The 19,087-nt window shown below is 40.6% G+C and overlaps 1 protein-coding gene across 1 annotated transcript in view; it reads right to left on the reverse strand.

The window, feature by feature from the left end:
* ADARB1 (adenosine deaminase RNA specific B1) overlaps positions 1-11,695 on the reverse strand; it is a 39,995-nt gene extending 28,300 nt beyond the window's left edge. Inside the window, exons 1-2 of the mRNA XM_057389819.1 lie at positions 11,635-11,695; positions 4,229-4,303 (exon numbers count right to left, since the gene is read on the reverse strand). Of these exons, the coding sequence (XP_057245802.1) occupies positions 4,229-4,256 (28 nt within the window). The 5' untranslated portion in view covers positions 4,257-4,303; positions 11,635-11,695. The remainder of the gene's footprint in view (positions 1-4,228; positions 4,304-11,634) is intronic.
* Between the last annotated feature and the right edge of the window lie 7,392 nt (positions 11,696-19,087).

Here is a 19,087-nt window from a genome sequence, read left to right on the forward strand (position 1 = left end):
CAGGAGAGAATTGTACAGTACTGATCACACAATTAAATCAAATAAATTTGGTCAAGAGTTGAAATTCTGAAGCATTTCATTGCTAGATATCTTCTAGATTTAATCAAATACCTCTTACTCAGCCACAAACATATTGCCTGGAGAATGAAGGCTATAGTGCCACAACTGTATTCATGCATACATTCTTTATWAAAATACATATTTATGGTAGAGGAATCTATGGACAATGGGGGAATTTTCAAATCTTCCCTTACAGTGAGTTTCTTATATCTCATCTGAAACATAATTTCTGGAACACTGCTCTTACTGTGGCACCAGAAATTAGCTATCAACTACCAGGACTTTTAGGCTAAACATAAATCATTGAGTTAACACTAATTAATGCTCTCTGGTTTCATTTCTTTTTTATAYGAAAACAACTACCACTGCCCGTGGAAACCACAGAAGGAAAACATGAGTTGAACAGACTCCAGCTGATCATTAAAAAGAAGAATTTTTGAATATAAGCTTGGCAGCTGGAGGAACTCCTTCGTTGGATAGGGGAAACGATTCCCTGACAGAGAGGGGGGACTTGTAAGGAGCATGAAACAAACTTGCAGGCTTACCTTGTCTCATTAAGAGAAAAGGAAGAAAACTACTCCTTGCCTGAGAGCTACTAGCTTTGGAGGACGTGCAGGGTGGAAGAAACTTAGTGAGAAAGTATGTGGGGAGCTGATCCTGAGTCCAACCAAGGAACTGGGAAAGGAGGTAACACTGTGGAGTTGATCCAAGTCCAAGGACGTGATAGAAATTAAAAGGACCTGTGCTTATTTCAGCCCACAGTCACTGGGCTGTAACCCTCTCAGAGTGAGGGTGAAGGTGTGCTTCTGGTCCTTTTCCTCAGCCTGTCCTGCCCTCAGCTGAGGCCCTTTAATTACTTGGGCAATTGGGAAGATCTCACAGATGAGTCAAAACATAACCTGTTCAAGTCAGAGGAGTCAGCTCTAACCTTGTCCGTGYTCAGACATGGAGTAACTCCTCCAGCCCAGCCTCTCCCTGGTGCCTTTTCCAGCCATGCCACCCTTTCAGAGGAGTTAGGAATGGCCCTCCTGGCTCTTCCCCACCTTGCCCAGTTCCTCACCTGTGACAGGGCCACCAGCAGACCCCAGAGGGGATATCACACCAGCACAAGGACAGTGACCCTCCCCAGGGCAGCCTCATAGCTCTGGGCTATCCCAGAGGTCATGGCAGGGAGCCACTTCTGCTTTTTGTCCCCCCTAAAAAAATTTCTAATGGTTTTTAGATGGCATTCATAACGTCCTGGACAAGGTGCTTCACCAGTGTATTACACATGGCATGAGAACATCTCCCATTGCTTTCTTTGATCCTCCACCTACTAGTCTTWATGCATCTACTGGGGTTTATTTCCTATTTTTTAAGTTTGATAAATCTGATATTAAACACCCCATGCTGCGCATGATTTTACAGAAATTTCTAGTATTTCCAGCCTTTAAATTTAGCTTTTCCAGGAATTAATGCTTTAGAGAGCCCTTTGAGGCCCATGACATCTGCTGTGTATTTAAGGCTTAAAAGCAGCATTAAMACAYATATAAACACTTGATKATTGAGRTTCTTTTTYCTTAAAAGATTTCRAAATKGGACATTTTTCATTAGATTRGTGTATTTTCTGKTCAATAAAAATAGTTGGCAGCTTYRACTAGAGATCTGATTGATGTCTGTGGAAGCCACCTTAGTAAAAATCAKAGCTGACACCAACAACTTCAGGAGAAAGACACCCGATCTTGTCTGAGAGCTTACAAATGCAAGAACACTTGAAGCAAGAAAGMGGCATGGSGAACTTTTTATGCCAGCAAAGARMTAAATCTTCATTCTGAGCWTGCTGGGTTATTTTTGGGTTTATTYCCTGYAATTAGAAAGTGTCTGCCATTAAGATACTTTATCCATCGGGGATCTTCCATTACCTGCTTGTTGACAAACAACACTGCTCCTGCTCTGTCTGATCTGGAGTACAATTAATTAAATTTAGATGGCTCCTAGCTGAACCAAAAGATGGTTCTAGCTACCCCTTATACTGCTGCTCTCATTTACTGYGCTGGGAAATTTTTAAATAAGTAATTTTTTCCTTAAAAAACAAGCAGAAGAAACCGCATACTGTCTCCTGAACACCTTTTAGAAAAAAGAGCAAACAGACCAAAGAGAAAGGTCAGGAGAGTCACATGCTTGTGTCACAGTGCTCAGAGCGCTGCAAACACACCAGCTATGCAAAGCAACAGGAAACAAATAAAAACATTGTAAATAATGATATCTTTCCCCAAATATCTTGTAACATCTTCTCTATGACCAATGGATAAAGAAGTCTGCAACACTGTTTTCTCAGGGACATTGATTCAGCATCATCAATGTCTTACATTTCATCTGAACAAAAAAAAAATTCTTAATTCTGGCTTCTGCACAGGAATTCTAGTTATGCAGACACAGGTTACAAAGAATGCATAGCCCACCTTCCTTTCCTTTAAGAAACTTTCCCCAAATGCAGWTACATAAAATCATAAAAAATGTAACAGGCAACTTCTAATACGCCCCATCACAATTTTAAGAGACACAAAAGAGAGATAAAAAGTTTTTAAAAATGTATCTTTGAACAAATCAAAGTGAAGTACTTAAGAATTTAAACTTTGATTTCTCCCTCCCAAATCAGATTATTTAAAATTTCAAATTCATGATGTTTGTGTGGGCACACAAAGGAAGGTCATCTTGCACTTTATATGAACTGGGCTCAATCAAGTTATACAAGTGCATTCCCTAAAATGTTCCATGGAGCCAGGTTCCTGACAAAATAACAATTCCTTGAATGGTTTCCCATACTGATGAACTAACACAAAAAAATCCCAGAAGCAGACAAACATTAAGTGTTTTGCTTATTGACACAGAATTAAAGAATGCCCCTATAAAGAGATTATATTTCTCCTGCTCAGGAAGGCACCTTCTATTCATGCTCAGCTATAATCATTATTGAGAAAAGGAATGTTTTATTAAAAAAATTATCTTATGTGAACTATCCAATTACACTTCATTTTGTTAAGGCCTCCTTAGGGAGGCCACTCTTAGAAACAGCTAAAATATCATTTAAAGYAATTTCTTATATACCAAGGAACAGAAAATTATATCAAGTGTATTCCAGTTGAGTTCACTGTTTCACTACAGAAAAAAGATGCATTCTATTTTTGGTTATATTTTTCACTTTGGGTTTGGGKTTTTTKGGGGGAGGGGAAGATGTTTGGTTTGGATTTGTTTGGTTTACTTTAACACAATGATCTAATTTCTTTATCTCCCTCTGAAATTGTTCTGTAACTCCTCCAGACTGAACTACAACTCTTCTGCTCCAAAGCCATTGTTGGGCTTTGTCACCTTTGCCAGATGCATTCTTTAGGCGCTGTCACTTARGGAAAAAAGAAGCACATTTGTTATTACATAATACACAACTATTTACAGTCAGGCACAGCACAGCGGCAACAGAACAATTCTGAGTCACAAAAAAAAGGCAGATAACAGAAAGGCAAATAACAATAAAAATGTTTAGAATGGTTTAATGAGAACACTTTTCTCAGAGGTTATCAGATCTTTATTATACCCTGTAGTTAGTAGTCTCACACACTTGGCTGCATCAATTATGCATCAAGATGACGATTTTATTTGACCATTTTTGCGCTTTAAAGTCACTCATAATTCAGTAGCTCAGGGCTGGGAGAATCAGCATTTAAAGAGAATAATCAGCCTAGGTGAGACCTGCACAGAGCTTTTCCAGCTCCTCCTTTGCCTTTTCCTTTCTTCATTTCTGCTCTCCCTCCTTTATTTTATACTCTTCAACTCCACCCCCTTCATCTCATCTCTCACTCACCACTGGTACTTAACCCTTGGCACAGGCAGTACTGATATCATCTTTCCCTTCCTCACTGCTGATTCAAAACAGGGAAATACTTTATTTGATTAGTCAGCTGCTGCAAGAAAAATATAAGGTGTAAAGTATAATGCAGAAGGTATAACTATATTAGCATATTTAAAACACTTTTAACGCAAAAGCTCCAATTCACTCTTCTTTACTGTATTTCAAAGTATGTTCATTTCTGCATCCGAAGTTTCTTTGCAGATGCGCCTGTGTTTGTGAGAAAAAAAATCACCTTCGGAAGATATTGCAGATTTTRTTATTATGTAAATAAACATGTCTTACTCATGTTTTCTTCATCGTCTACATCCATTGTGAAATATCTTAGCTGGTTTCTTGGCTGGCGGAGACTGCTTCTGTCTGGAAAACAGGGAGGGGGATATTTAGGCTATAAGGTATCAACTTAGAAGGCAAAACATTAAAAGTCCTTTAAAAGCAGCAGCCTGGGCCCTGGCTTGGCATTGGGCTGTTTGGGTAAATCCTGACCCAAGATGCCTCCTAAAACTGAGATGATCATCAGTGACTGAAAGATGCAGCCCCAATTTGGCAGAGGCCMGAGTGGATGATGAAGATCATGATCAGGTCTCCTCCAGGCTGAAGAAGCCAAGTGCCCTCAGCTGCTCTTCCTCCTTCCCCTCCAGACCCTTCATGGTCTTTGMAGCCTCCTCTGGACAATCTCTAATAGCTCCATGTCTTTTTTATATTACAGTGCCCAAACCTGTCTCTAGGACTTGAGGTGAGGCCAGAGCAAAGAAGGACAATCCCTTYCCTTGCCCAGCTGGCAATGCTGTGCCAGATGCACCCCAGATGTCCCTCCTGGCTGCCAGGGCACTGCTGACTCCTACTCAGCTTGACATCAACCAGGAACCCCAYAAGTCCTTTTCCACTGCTCTCCAGCCTCTCATTGCCTGGTCTGTACACACAGCCAGGATTGTCCCATCCCAGGTACAGAATCTGGCACTTGCTCTTGTTAAAACTTCCTATAGTTGGTGATTGCTCAGCYCTCAGATTTGCTGAAGTCTCCCTACAGGGCTCCTCCCAATTTAGTACTGGCAACAAACTTATTCAGTATTCCTTTGGGTCCTGCCTCCAAGCTGTTTATGAAGTGCCAAGGCTGGAASCCTGTGGAACCCCACTAGTGACTGAATGCACAACTGATGTCACCCCATCCACTGCAATCCCTTGCACCTAACCCCTGAGGCAGTTTGCATTATACAGCATCAGCACACTCCACTGTAACASGAGGAAATTAATTGACTGTAATCAACAAGACTTGTAAATAATTATCACTTTAATTAGCACATCACACCGGCTCAGGTTACTCCTCTACTCAAGGACAAAAGACTTGAACAATTCCTGGTTTAATTCTTACCAAGGTGAAAGCTCCCAGAGCAAGCTAGAAGTGACARAGGCTGTAGAGATGCCTCACATTTCTGTGCCATGGATAAACCCTCCCGAGGAGCTGGGTTATCAGCACCTCATCCCCAAAGCCTGAGGGGCAGAAAAGGTAAGCTCCCATCTGCTAAAAGCAGAGGGAAACTGAAACTCTGCTTGTATAAGTATCTGTAATTTTTTTTTTTTTGAAAAACAATTTCAGGAACTGTGTTAAAGAGATTCTAAAACTATCAAGAAGGGTAAACAGCCAAAGAAGACAGTTCACAGAAGAGACCTAAAGCACCTAAGAGATGCAATCCTACAGTATTAAGCAATGCAGTCAAATGACACGCTCTCTGTTTTAAGCTTTAACCATATGTGTTTAAGAGTTAGACTACTCTTGGTATATAAAGAATTATCACCTTTTTTCCTAATCCTTTCTTTATTAAAAAAAAATACACTTGAGTAAAGTCAGCAGCATTCAGCACCTCCTTCCAGTCCCCAGGACTGTAGCAGCAGATCACTCTGGTAAAGAACCTAAGAGTCACAGAACTGGCTTCAAGACCTTCAAGTTCAACCTTTGACTGAACACCAACATATCCACTAAACCAAAGCATGGAATGCCACGTCTGTTGCTTCCTGAGCATTTTCAGGGATGGTGATTCCACCTCTTCCSAGGGCAGCTTGCTAAGCCTCTCCTACTCTAAGCACASCACTACAAGACTGTGTGTATTTTATACAAGTAACTCATTTCCATTACAACTAATTTCTAACACCACCCACTTCAAGTCAAAAATACGTGGAAGAGAATGAATTAGATATTTAAACAGTATGAATGTTGTGGATGCCCCAACCCCAGCACTGCTCAAAACCAGACTAAAAAAAACATATAAAGCCTTGAGCAAGCTGGTYTAGTGGGAGGTGTCCCTGCCCACAGCTGGGACTGCACGATCTTTAAGGTCCWTTCCAACCCCTTAATATTCTATGATTAGAATAATGTGTCAGAGACAGTACTGAGCTGGGCAGAGAGAATGAACTCAGCACTCTGTATACACATTTATCTTCCAAACTTCCTCCCACTGTAATCTATGGATTCTTCTTTTCCACCGGCCTTTCAAAGGCAGAGGATTAGATAATAAAAAAAAATTTTAAAAGTCCCTCCATACAAAATAGGACATATGTATGCTTTCAGAAAGARAGGGAGATTTTTTCACAAAATGGACTCTGAGCCTGGGCTACTCACTACAAAAAAGAAACCTCCTCTCTTGCCAAGGCATGCTTGATTACTTCCAAAATTGTTACTGATTCAGTTATTTCACTTTGAAGAAGGAACACCATTTCTGACTTCTTTGACCTTCCCAACTTTTATTCGAGCAGCAAAGCCACATTAATAAACACATTCAGTACCTGTAAATAACTCATTTAGCAACTGACATCCAGAAACATCTCAGGTCCTACAGACACAAAGCCTCCACAAGAGGCTGGGAAATAGTCAATGGCATCTGAGCAAGGACACCTTACAAAAGGCGAAGCTCTGCATCTGCCTTGGACACCAAGGTACGATAAACCTTCAAGTTTTGTTCCTAAAATCCTGTTCTGGGATAAGGGACACAGTAAGATTCTMAGAAAGCACTGGGAAAACTTTCATTTGGGAAAAAAAAAAAAGTAAGAGTAAAAGGAAAAAACTTAATTGTTGTTCAGAGATTAACAGAACTTTCAAAAACAGCAATAAAGAATAACTGTCATAAATACCAAGTGATTTGGGTCAGTGTATTTACAGTATGTTCTGTATGGAATAGGGCTGTGGCAGAAGCTGGTTCCATGGCTACAGGGACTGTTTTCTCTCAGGTATAAYGATAAAATAAATTGAGGGTTTGACTGCATTATGCTGGTGTAGCAGAGGGGAGTTTTTTGTTCACTACATAGGGAAACAAATCTCCAACCCAGCTCTTATCTCATTTCACTCAGTGAACAAAAGGATCCTGCGTAGCAGCACACCCTGCAATGTTCTGACTACAAAAACCTTTCCTTTCTTAGAYACATTAAAAGCCAGGCACATCAAACAGGAAAACAATATCTAAAGTGGAGCCAGGAAAAAAGTACACTTTTAATCCTCTAATGGTTTTAAAGTCTTTAATTCCTATAGAGTAGTTTCAAAGACAGGAAGAACATCAGAAATACTTAAAAATGCAGCAGCCAACACAACAGAATTTGCCTTTATTTCCACAGCAGACTACTTAAATGATGTTTAAGTAAATGTTAGCTATAGCAGGTACACACCACATGAGTGGATGTGTACTTGCTATAGCACACACAGAGATAACCTGCATTTCTTCTGTTTGAATACCCTAGGTATCCACTGCATGCAAAAAAAGAACTGTGAAAGAGCTTAAGWGTTATCTTGGTTTATTCCCATTACTGAGAGAAAACCTAAATTTATCTTGAAAGGGAAATTTAGCAGCTAACAGTGCTTTACRTTCAGAGAATGGCATAAATGCAAAAATCCCATTAACCTGAGAGATGACACAGAACTATTAGAAAACAGTTTAGGTCAGAGAGCTGTAGTTTTAGCAAAGCTTCATATTTGTTAAAAAGTCCTCTTCTTCCAAACTTTGAAAGCCAAGTGAAATAAAATGYTGGGAAATGGATCTTGCTCAAAATATTTCTGACAAACTGGATTTCATATCAATCCAAAGTGCAAACACTGAAGTAGCACTTAGAAAAGAGGTTCAARCCTCACCTGAAAACTACATTTACAACACCCCCCCCACCCCTCTGCCAGCTCCTCCGTTTCAGCAATGAAATGCAGCAATTAAAGCAGTACCTTTCCTCTGGGATCGCTTTGTCCTCCTGCGTTTCCAGCGCAGTCGGGCCGTGCTGCAGAGGGACCCCATGCCCAGAGCCATGGCTTGAGGTGATGCCATGCACCCCCTTAGCGCCTGTGCCACCTCCTCACCCCCTCCCAGTATGGCAGCAACCTATTCCCAAATGAAGGTTATCCCTGTGCTGTGTCTTCCCAGCCCCTGGAAGCCTGGAGTGCACCGATGCACAGTCCAGTGAATGAAGATGAGTGAAGGATGCAGCTCGCCCCTACCCACTGCCAGAGGCACATGGAACAATTAACCCTTTGTCACGCASAAGGGGCAAGGAAGGACAGTCCTCTTAGAAGGACTAAATCAAACACATCCTCACTTCTAGGTGTGCAAAGGCACAATTAGTTTGATTTTGTTATTAATAAAGGAGGGCAACTCTTCAGCCTTGTGGCTCAGAAACAAGGAGAGACATAAGCAAGGAAATATTTATATAGCCTAGTGCATGAAACAACATGCTTTCAGCAACCTTTACAACTGTTTCCCATGTTCACATTTCATACACAGCCTCAAAAGGCACAGATTGTATTTGGAAATAGCAGGAATACATAAACATGCCAACCTCCAACATACTTCAGTCACAGATTTTCCAAACAAGAGTTTCTATGCCAGGTCTGATCAAGAGGCCTGCCACTGTCAATATTACCTGCAGTATTTTCCAGCCTTTTCATAAACTAAAAAGTAACATGTGACATTATGGGATAATGTGGTAACATCCTGTTTCCCCATCTGAGTGACCAACAAACATATGTTGATCCTCTATATCGTACAGATCATCAGCATGGGCTGAGGGCTGCAGCTATCCTTTAATCCYGCCCTCAGATTAAACCTCACAGGACATAAAAGCACGTTCCAGCAGGGAATACCTGCAGGGGGCAAGTTCCACAGGTTTCTTCAGTGTGTTACTAGARTGATGACATTTCTCTGACCAGTCACCTCCAGCTGCTTTCAGACATTTATTTCTTGGTACATCAGGAATACAGCACATGATTAAATCTGGATGAACTCTGGAATATGATGTACRTGCACCATCATATTTTGACAACTACTCAGGCTGGCATTTTCTGAAAAACATTGCCACTGGCATCTTAAATTAGAGTACTATTTTAGATAGTGTACTATTTTAGATAACTATTTTTGGTTGTTACTTCACTAACCAAAGCCAGCATGCTCAAGCTCACTACTGGGACTCAGCTGATGTGCTCACAAGGAGTTCCAGCTGCTGGCACTCATTCCTCAGATCCCAGGTAACAGCTTTTATATCTCTGACAGAAAGAAGAGACTGAGTGAACTCATTGACTGAAATTATTTTTGTCTGAAGCCTAAGCACTAAAAGCCTCAAACTTTGCCACTTCAGAGGAGCTGAAGTTCTACTTCAGCATCCATGTTATTAGACACTACTTCTCTGAGGATGAAGAAAGAGCAAAAGGATCATTTGAGCTCAGCTGACACAGTTTAGAAAGAACTTACCATGGAGGAACAAGCCATCAGTGCCACAGTCATGYCACAGTCACATGTTCACCACCAAGAAACTCAGGAGGAAATGAGTCCCATCTAAGAGCACCTCCCCAAATTCATGCTGTGCCTAATTTGATGCAATGTTCTGTACACTAATTAACAGTTTCAGGCCAAATTTCACATTTCAATCCACAATAAGCTGTGTGTGACAGAGCAAGGATACCCATCTCCAATACTCTCGTTTCACCTGTGTCACTGAACCAGGAATGCAGAGACACTACACAACTCAAGCACGGTCCACCTAAATCTCAGAGGGAAACTAACCCAGGTGAGTTAGAAGCACCACAGCAAAACTGACAGAGAACTTCAACACCTCCTCAATTCTCCCCTTTGTCACCTAGTCCAGTTGAACAAAGTCATTTTCCCATGGATTTATGGCTTGTGATAGATGRAGTTTTGTCATGAAGGATTTGTGAGCCCAATTTGAAGACCCTGCAGCTGTGGTATCTACTCCCTTCCCATCAGGTTCCCTGTGGGCAGGAGGCTCGAGGCCTCTGCCTCTATTTTACATATATATAARGTATATTTATGTATTTATATAYATAATATGYATTTATATAAARTAAGTTTATATATATATTTATATATATCACATGCCATATGATAAATTTTTAATATATATCCCATTAAAATCTCCATGCAYCAAAACCATCCTTGCAAATCTCATTTACTTATAGATTTGGCCCCCATCATCAGCTTACTTTATATATTCTTTGAAGAAATAGTCACATGTTGTAAACACTTTTAAAGATTTTTTTTCTTTGCTCCCACAAGCAAGTTGTGTATTTTTCAAGCACAAGGACAATGTTACRGGCCAGTTTTCCTTTTAGTTTTGTGTACTTCATGAAGAATTAATATAAATTAGCAGCAACTGCTAGAATTAGCAGGGGCTAAAGTACAGCCTGGGCAGCTGCTCTGCAAAGCAAATTCCAGATTCAGAGCTGCTGCTGCACACTGGGAACTCAAAAGTTCTGATATATACCMCAGACTGGACTTTACTCCTCAGCTTGGAATTTATTCCTCGGGTGATTAAAGGCATTCCAACAGCACCATCTGCTGTTACACAAATAACTGAGGTTGCATCTATTGCTCCCTCAACCAAGGAAGTCTAGAGCTCTGCTCCAAATTAGAAACAACTTCTGATATTTGCAGGTTKATTTCTTTGTCTGTAACCTCTTTACTGGCTTACTGTTAGGACTGAACATCTAATTTTTAAYGGATCTTATTTCTGAAGGACTCCTCAAATACCTGTGACTGTGAGAAGTATTTTTATGATGTGCTTCCAAGGCAAAAGTAGTAACCATTCAGAGAGCAGCCTAGACCTCCCAGTAAGTAATATTTTCAACATCATTTAAAAGATAACTGATGCRGCTATCCAGTGCTAAAGAAAATAATAGCTAATTGGAAGAAAAATCTAAATWGTTTTAAAGGAGGTTAAAAGAGACTTAAGTATCTTGAAGCTATTTCAGAAAAAGATTAAAAAAAAAACAGTCATACAGTAGGGTGATGGTTGGGATTAGGAAACAGCCTTAGAAATTGACCTTATTTCCTCTTTCACATGAAGATCTGTTATTAAACTTTCCTCAAACACTCTGCAAACTCTCAAATCCAACATGCCAGCTCTATTTACTATATTAACATGTATTGGATACAAATTTGCACCCAGAATGGCAACTAAGTTTTGTAGTATCAACTTGATACCCTTTAGATACTTCTAAACAAWATCCCCTCTATTCTCAAACTGTGCTGAATCAATAATTGTGAGGGGATTTGGAGTCAAACGTAAATAAAAGTTATAGATACAACAATAAAGTGCTMAATAAGTGTTCAAAAACATTAAGATGAAGTCTCTCCTCCAAGTTATGAGCCAAATGCATCAATCAGAAAACACAGAATCCTGCTGCATGTTTGCAAATATCATTTGCTTACCTTTTTAACTACTGGAGACACATGCTGATTCTGCAACCTGAAAGAAGAGGAAATGCAGTTAATTGTTTGGTTCTTTAAAAATTTAAGCGCATTACAAATGGCAACTCCTGACCTTAAAAGGGACAAATTCATGATTCTCTAAAAATAAAAAGTCCATACTGCATATACGCAGTCCCAGAGACAAGTCCTTTGTAACCCAACTGAAATTCCTGGTTGGAAAAGAAAAGAAAAAAATATATAAATCAARACTCAAGGTGCCTAATACTGGGGGCCAGAAGAAAAATACCTGAGGTACAAGCAGCTATGTAGTAGAACCCAATTCRCATTTTCTGCACCTTCTAGGAGAGAGGATCAGCAAAAACATGGTAAATGCTGATTTAAAACTAAAATAAACATCTGTGTTATCACAGCCAAATTATCCTGAAAGCAAATCCAGAGTTCTCATCTTTTAAGATTTTTTTTAAAATTGAGATCTTCAGCTTTTAGTTTTAGGGATTGATTTTAATCCATATAAGCAGCAGCTCRAACAACAACTGCATTTCCAAACACCAGTTTCTTGATCCCACTGGCATTATTCTGCATTCTCCTGCAAAACAGGAAAATCCCTCAACTACCAGTGAGGTGGAAAACTGGGCAGGTGTAGGGTAAGACACACACAACCCATCTCTAAGGTCTCTCCCAACCCATATACTATTTTGTGATTCTGATTCAAGGGAGGATTCAGGATAACAGGGATGCTGTGAGAAATTTTATTTCCATGAATAGGCACAGCTGTTAGATCATGAACAGACAGCTTGAATTTAACAGAAAAGCTCTGAGTTTTAAAACAATATTGATGGGTCCTTWTCAGCCTGAAGGTAAGACTATTCCAAAACAGTTCCAAAACCACAATCACACAGCCCACGAGAGGGTGCTGGTTCCCTGCAGAAACCTACACTGAATTCMAGTTACACAGAGCACAGCTACACAACACAAACCGATGGATGCACATCTCAGGTCTTAAACTGCTTTGGTCAAGAAGGGATCTGACACAATATTTGAAGCCCATATACTAGCTTATTGCATCAATAAAATTCCAGCTTTTTTTTTCTTTTTTTTTGAGATATTTAAATTTCCCAACACTTTATTGTGGCATTTTCCAATAAAAATCAAAAAATGCCAATACTACACTGGTCTTAGCATAAAGCAGGAAAGATGCCCAGAAAACTCAGTTCAGAGTCAAAGTCCCAACCTAGGGTTCCCATATCCACAACAAAAATTTCCAAACTTTCGGAAGACAAGCTATAAATTAGGTGTGATGTAAAAATCCCGTAATTGTGGCAACAACCACCAAAACCATGTTTTAAAAACAAGGTTTTGATTATTCTCTTTCGACATGAGCATTGCTTACAGTTGCAATTAATCATCAGAAAACACACTGCACTGCTAATAGTTTAACTTTTTATATTATTATATCCTTGAGTAGTTTAGTTTTTAGATTATATTCCTTATACACAACATTACTCCAGTTGATAATTCCCTAACAAACTAAAAACAAACCATGAGAATTGAGACTTTAYCACTGAGTACCAAAAATCCTTATATATTGACAGCCACAGTGAGTTTTACATAGAAAGAATTAGTCAGGGTTAAGAACTAGGCAAAAAAAACTTATTTTAGTAATCTTTTTTTTTTTGTTATTACACTGTGAGCAGTAAAGACCGGTGGAGGAAAAACTGAGACTTGTAACACTTTAAACCAGTAAAAACTCTAAATAGAAAAGAAAGGAAAATACCACTGCGTTATAAAAGCCAGTAACAAAGCTCTGATCTCCAGCATGTCCTACCTGGCTCTGCCCAGTGGCAGATGGATATTTTGGGGCTYGTTCAAGTCATTACATGCTTCCCCAATACCTTCTGCAGGGAGAGCCTGTCWGAAGAGGCTCCTCTATGGGCTCAGCACTTCACCACAGCATCTCCATATTGCTRCCTTCCAGAAAATTCAGTAAATCAATTCTTTGTCCCTTACCAGTGAGTTAATTTACCCTAAAAAGTTCAGACACATGCCGATGATTTCTGCCAGGGCAGCAAAGGATATTTGAAAACCATCTGAAGGACACAAAATGTTGGCCATTTAGGAATACCTTCAAATATTACCTTTTTAAAGATCAGCTGAAAATGTTTCAAGGCAAGGAGAATCCAAACAGATACTGAAGTACCACCTCAAGATGCAAATCTGCAAAAACCACCAAAACACAAAGCAACAACCTAGAGGCACTCATCACCCAGCACCAATGCCAGCACCAGTCCTATGGCCAGGATAAAAAACCACCACTTCCAATCTTTACATATTTACTTTCCTATTTATTTTACTTCTCTGGTGTTGAAAAATAAAAGTAATCTGCCAAGGCATCTCAACTGCCAGTGCATAAGAAAAACCATAAGTATGTTAAATCCAATGTTGAACAGTTTGGGTTGGAAAAGACGTGACAGTTCATGTCAATCCACCCCCCTGCCATGGGCAGGGACACCTTCCACTATTCCAGGTTGCTCCAAGCCCCATCCAACCCAGCCTTGGACACATCCAGGGATGGGGCAGCCACAGCTGCTCTGGGCAGTCTGTGCCAGGGCCTCACCACCCTCACGGGGCAGAATTTCTCCCTAACATCTAATCTAAATCTCTCTTCTGTTAGTTTAAAACCATTCCCTCTTGTCCTATCACTACATGCCCATGTAAAAGTCACTCAGGGAGTGTGAGAAAGACATGCCTTCAAGCAAGACTTTGCTCCTGACCCCAGAAAACAACAGTGTGAGCCTCCAATAAAAGACATGAGTTTAAGAAGYGTTTTGACAATGCTCTCAGGCACATGCTGGGATTCTTAGGGTGTCCTGCACAGGCCCAGGAGGTGGASTCGATGATCCTTGTGGTCCCTTCCAAGTCAGAGTATTCTGTGATGGGACATGTTTTTTCATACATGAAGTCATGAGTCTCTGCCATAAACTATAAACTCCGTTCAACAGCACAACTACAGAACAAGGTTTTCCTCTGAAAACATTTTCCATCTAAATATGAAGAAACAATTTGACATCTATGACATACTTACTTCAGTTTATCAGAATTAATTACATCCAACTCACATTCCCTACAGCCCTTTTGAACTGCTCATTTAAAATTCTAAAGTAAATTAAGAAAGACTAGCAACTGAGTAACACAACGAAAAAAAAAGGTTTAGGAAAAAAGGACATATATGTTGCAATTGGAAAAAGCAGATAATGCCACTTATACATGATACAAGATGTCAAACGCTTCTCCCTTCCTTGATATCAAACTCTTTTTGAACTTACAAACAGGTACTTTCTACACACAAAACACTGAAACAAAGTTCACTGACACTTCAAAAGCTATGAAAATTCAGCAKCTATTAAGCAACAGGAATTCATGAGTAAAAAAAAAAAAAGAATGCTACTCCATCAAGTAATATCCAAGCTTTTACTGCAGGTATCAAATAAGAGTATGTTCATCATTTATTCTAGAACACTCAATTATTCAAAAACTGTTCAGGAAGAAACACAGAGTAAATAATTTTTCAAACATTCTCKCACCAACAATAGTTCCACATTTTCACATGGTATCAGCCAGAAACTCTTCACTTCTACCTTTTCATTCTGACATCTCCTATGTTTGAAAAATTATATTCACTAGTGTACTGGTACATTTGGCAGCACAAAGCTTCAATACAAAATTTTGATACTGAAACAACGTTCTTTCAAAATCAAAGGTTTTAATGCCACTCCTCTTTTTACAGGATTATCCGATGTATAAGAGCAGTTACCTTARAAGAGAATGTGATTGAAGCCAAAATAATTATTTACATGAACAAAATTAGCATAAATGTCTTCAAGGGAACTTAGGCTTTAATCTTGTTGTTGATTATTTCACTATTGCTAGTGCTTAAACATTTACATTACTCATTTAGCTGCTTTAAACATTAGTCTAGCCAAAATAGTACAAGAGTACAACCYCCAGACTAAGCAGCAGCTTTTAAAAGGCAATGGAATTTAAGAAATCAGTTGTAATTTCTGTTTGGTATTAGCACTTTCTAGACAACAGGTAAAAAGAAAAAAAAWATTTTTTTAGTACAGACAAACCATGGACAGGAATGTAGGCTACAGGAGCAGCAGAGACAGGACAACTCATCCATCCCACCACACTGACCAATTCTGGCACTGGAAGATGCCCCAGTTTGCAGCACACGTTCCTGCACCAACTGATAAAACTGCTGAAAGCTCTTGTCTACAAGTGATCAACCAGGGTTTTCAGCTTAACACATTCTAAAAAAATACCTGTAAAACTTCTTTCAAGCCTGTTCTACGTATGTGCAGCACATACTAGAGGAATGCAAATCTTTCTTCCTTTGAACAGCAATATTTCCCAGCCTTCACAAGGCAGACTTGATTATTTTCAGTCTTACTCCCACCCTAGGGCAAAGATTAGATGTATGTGACATTTTGTACTTAGCATTAGTCTTCAGAAAAATGCCTYGGAAATCAATGTTTAATAAAAGATGCCAAATAATTATCAGTCAGTTTAACAGTGCTCAACACCATGAGATTATGTTCTGCATTAAGGACGTATGAGTRTCATCTCTGCCTGTTACCATGGAAAGTCACTCTGTACAGTCCTTAAGTTTATTGCTCCAGGAGTGCCAGAACAAGGCACTTTATTCCCAGATCCCTGCTCTTCAAGACAGGCTGGGATGACTGTGCCACTGCCTCCAGTCTCCCAGCATAACAAGAGATCACTGACAAAGCTGGGAGACAGACTGGGAATTAGGAAGGGTGGGATGAAGGGCGCATGCTAAGCCATGCCTGCAATGATACACCCCTCACTGGGAATTYCCAGACCATGTCTACAACCTCAAGAACCAAAGGGATTTATTCCTGGATTTAAAAGCAGAACACTGAGAGAGGCCAAGTGTTACCTCTCTGCACCTGACAAGATCCAAGAAGATCATAGGATCATAAGGACATATCCACACACAAATCACTGCAAGAAAAAAAACATTTTATGCAGCCCAGACAACAAACTTCTTTAATCTTGTTGACAAGAGGCAGCTTGATTGAAGTTTATCGTTTACCACCCCAGGATGAAGATAAAAACATAGAACAGGGTGCTCTAACTTCAGTAAAAACAGTTCACCAAGGTAAAATGTACAGGCTGGAAACGGGGCTTAACACAGGCAGTGTTTGTGCACATTTCATACAGTCTCAGAGAGGTTTGTGTTGGAAGGGACTTTAAAGACCATCTTGTTCCAACTGCTGCATCTATAGGGGACACCTTCCAGGACAGGGACACCTTCCACTATCCCAGGTTGCTCCAAGCCCTGTCCAACRTGGCCTTGGACATTTCCAGGGATGGGGCAGCCACAGCTGCTCTGGGCAACCTGTGCCAGGGCCTTAGCACCCTCAGAGCCAAGAATTTCTTCCCAATATCCCATCTAATGMTGCTCTCTGTCAGTGGGAAGCCATTCCCCCTTGTCCCTGACTCCAGGCCCTTGCCTGAAGTTGCTCTCCAGCTCTCTTGGAGCCCTTCAACCACTGGAAGTGGCTCGAAGGTCTCCTGGGAGCCTTCTCTTCTCAAGGTGAACTCTCCCAGCCTGACTTTAGAGCAGAGGGGCTCCAGCCCTTGGTGTATCTTCATGGCTTCCTCTGGACCCACTCTAACAGGCCCATGTCTTTCCTGTGCTGAGAACCCCAAACCTGGAAACACTATTCCAAGTGAAGTCTCATGATGGCAGAGGGGGAATTTTGGGCTTATCCTTTGACATGAATCCCAAGCCAACCATTCTTCATCAGCCTGCAGCTCACCAGCAGCTTCCCCCATGGGAGACACAGCACAAACTGCATGTGCTCTGCACAAAATGCCAAAAAGCACAGACAACACTGGGGGAACAAAAATCATGGATTGCACATGGGCACCCAAAGCCAGGACACCTACTGACAGTCTTTTTACCAGGCTTAATATTATTTTTTTAAATATGTTATGCATGTAATGTGTGAGAGTTTCAGAGCTCTTTAATCCTTTAGTTTTAACTTGCACGTTACAAGGAACTCCATGCACAGGGAAGTTAAAAGAAACCTGAATCATGCTGTTTCCCTAACAAAGGACTGGGTTAGCTGCAAAACATGTTTCCAGGTCAGTTGTTTTCTTGCTGCTTCTCTATTTATGGATATTAATTTTGTGCTCTGGGCAGAGCTGTAGACCGCAGGGGAGTGACACAGGGATTGGACTGGACCACAGCAAGGACTCTGGGCACACGGTGGCACTCACCCCACCACATCAGCCAAGGAAAAAGGTGTCACATCAAGTGTCCCAGTGCAGCAGGGGGCCAAAAAAACAGCGCCTGCAACTTAAACTGAGTTTTCTTCCCCACAGAGGCCCACTCTAAGGCTGTCCCAGAGAGGGAGCATGGCAGTAGCAAGCTAAACTAGAAGTACCCGGTGTTTGTGACTTAAGTGTCACTGACAGTCTGCATTTCCATGGTGGAGACTTCCAGAATTTTGGCATCTGTGTYTCATCACTGCAATGTTTTAGGAAGAACAAGCTGCTGGACTTCTAAGAATATGAAAGTGTTACATTTCACTTTTACAGTCACATTTGTGCTTTTCTCCTACTAAAATATGAGCASATTTGAAGAACTTCAATCTAACAGTTGATGCACCTTGACTTCCCACCAGTCTTCTGAGTTCTGGAAGCATTCCTAAGGACCTGGCATGCAACTGGCTGTCAGGGATCTCTAACAAAAGACTGACTCAAACTGTTCCCTTCCAGAGCAGTTCCTCATGTTATTCAATATCCAGTTACTGTATGTTTAAAAAAAAAGAAGAAACAAAAAACCACACCAACAACGAAACACACCACCARCCACACATGGTGTAAAATCTGAGTGCCATCACCACTTGGGTGTGTGGGCAGAGTGTTTGCCATCACAGAATATTAGACATTTTTCAGCCACATTGTGCAGAAATGGGACTTACCACCTTCGTATTCAAGAAACCACAATACAACCCAGAGTTTGACAGAACAGGCTAGGAAAACACCCAGAAGACTTTGAATAGGACAAGAGGAGAGCAAGAGAGAGGGAAGATGCTGGCCTGACCAGACACAGGTCAGGACACGTGGCTTGCATTACCTTGCACATGGAATCACAGAATCACTAAGGTTGGAAAATACCTCTAAGGTCATCAAGTCAACTGCTAAGACAGGCTCTCCGTGATCACAGCTGAATCACGTCCCCAGGTGACACATCTACATGCCTTTTTACACACATTCCAGGGATGCTGACTCCACCACYGCCRTGGGCAGCCYGTGCCAGTGCTTGACCACCATTCCAGTGAATAAATTTTTCCTACTATTCCATCTAAACACACTCTGGCACAACTTGAGGCCATTTCCTCTGGTCTTGWCACTTGTT

Source organism: Malurus melanocephalus, unplaced genomic scaffold (assembly GCF_030028575.1).
Source record: "Malurus melanocephalus ecotype Western Australia unplaced genomic scaffold, MMel_1.1 scaffold_20, whole genome shotgun sequence".
Taxonomy (NCBI): Eukaryota; Metazoa; Chordata; class Aves; order Passeriformes; family Maluridae; genus Malurus; species Malurus melanocephalus.